The sequence below is a fragment of the Merops nubicus genome, unplaced genomic scaffold (genome assembly GCF_000691845.1).
Source record: "Merops nubicus isolate BGI_N331 unplaced genomic scaffold, ASM69184v1 scaffold24157, whole genome shotgun sequence".
In the NCBI taxonomy this organism is placed as follows: Eukaryota; Metazoa; Chordata; class Aves; order Coraciiformes; family Meropidae; genus Merops; species Merops nubicus.
The window spans coordinates 5,537-6,049 of record NW_008619997.1 but is presented as its reverse complement, the minus strand read 5'-3'; the positions used below and the strand labels follow the sequence as shown (position 1 = coordinate 6,049).

Genomic DNA, 513 nt, shown 5'->3' with positions numbered 1-513 from the left:
GTCTCACTGGTGGCACCAAGCGCCACCCGATAAACCTGCCGTGCCTCAGTTTCCCCTCCTGCTGGTGTGGCAGGGTGTGGACATCGTTGGGGTCTAGGCCCATGCCCATCAGCCCTCACCTCCTCCTGGCTCTGCTCGCAGGATTTTGGAAGAAGTTCACCACAGGAAGCACCAGCACCCCCCAACTCACCTTTCCATTGGGACTGGCCTTCTTGAAGACCCTGAAAGAGAACAAAGAGGGGGTCAAGGGGTGGGGTAGGATGGGAGTTCTGCCCCTGTGGGGTGGGGTGGGAGGTCTCAGCTTTGGCCACGTCCTGTGGGGTGGGATGGGATCCAAGAGGGGTGGGATGTCCAGGGCCTGGTGAGGAGGTGGCCAGGGGTAATGCAATGTGTTCTGCAAGGTGCTGGATCAAAGGTCCTGCCATGAAAGGAGGCAACATGGGGAAGAGACAACGCAGAAGGTGCTGCACAAAGGCCCTGTCATGAAAGGTGCCCCACAAGGTGCCCCAGCAG

The 513-nt window shown here is 59.6% G+C and overlaps 1 protein-coding gene across 1 annotated transcript in view; it reads right to left on the bottom strand.

The window, feature by feature from the left end:
- Nucleotides 1-221, bottom strand: part of LOC103776486 (beta-arrestin-1) — a gene marked incomplete at both ends in the record, with an annotated part of 8,564 nt that extends 8,343 nt beyond the window's left edge. Inside the window, one exon of the mRNA XM_008943996.1 lies at nt 191-221. Coding sequence (XP_008942244.1) covers nt 191-221 — 31 coding nt within the window. The remainder of the gene's footprint in view (nt 1-190) is intronic.
- Between the last annotated feature and the right edge of the window lie 292 nt (nt 222-513).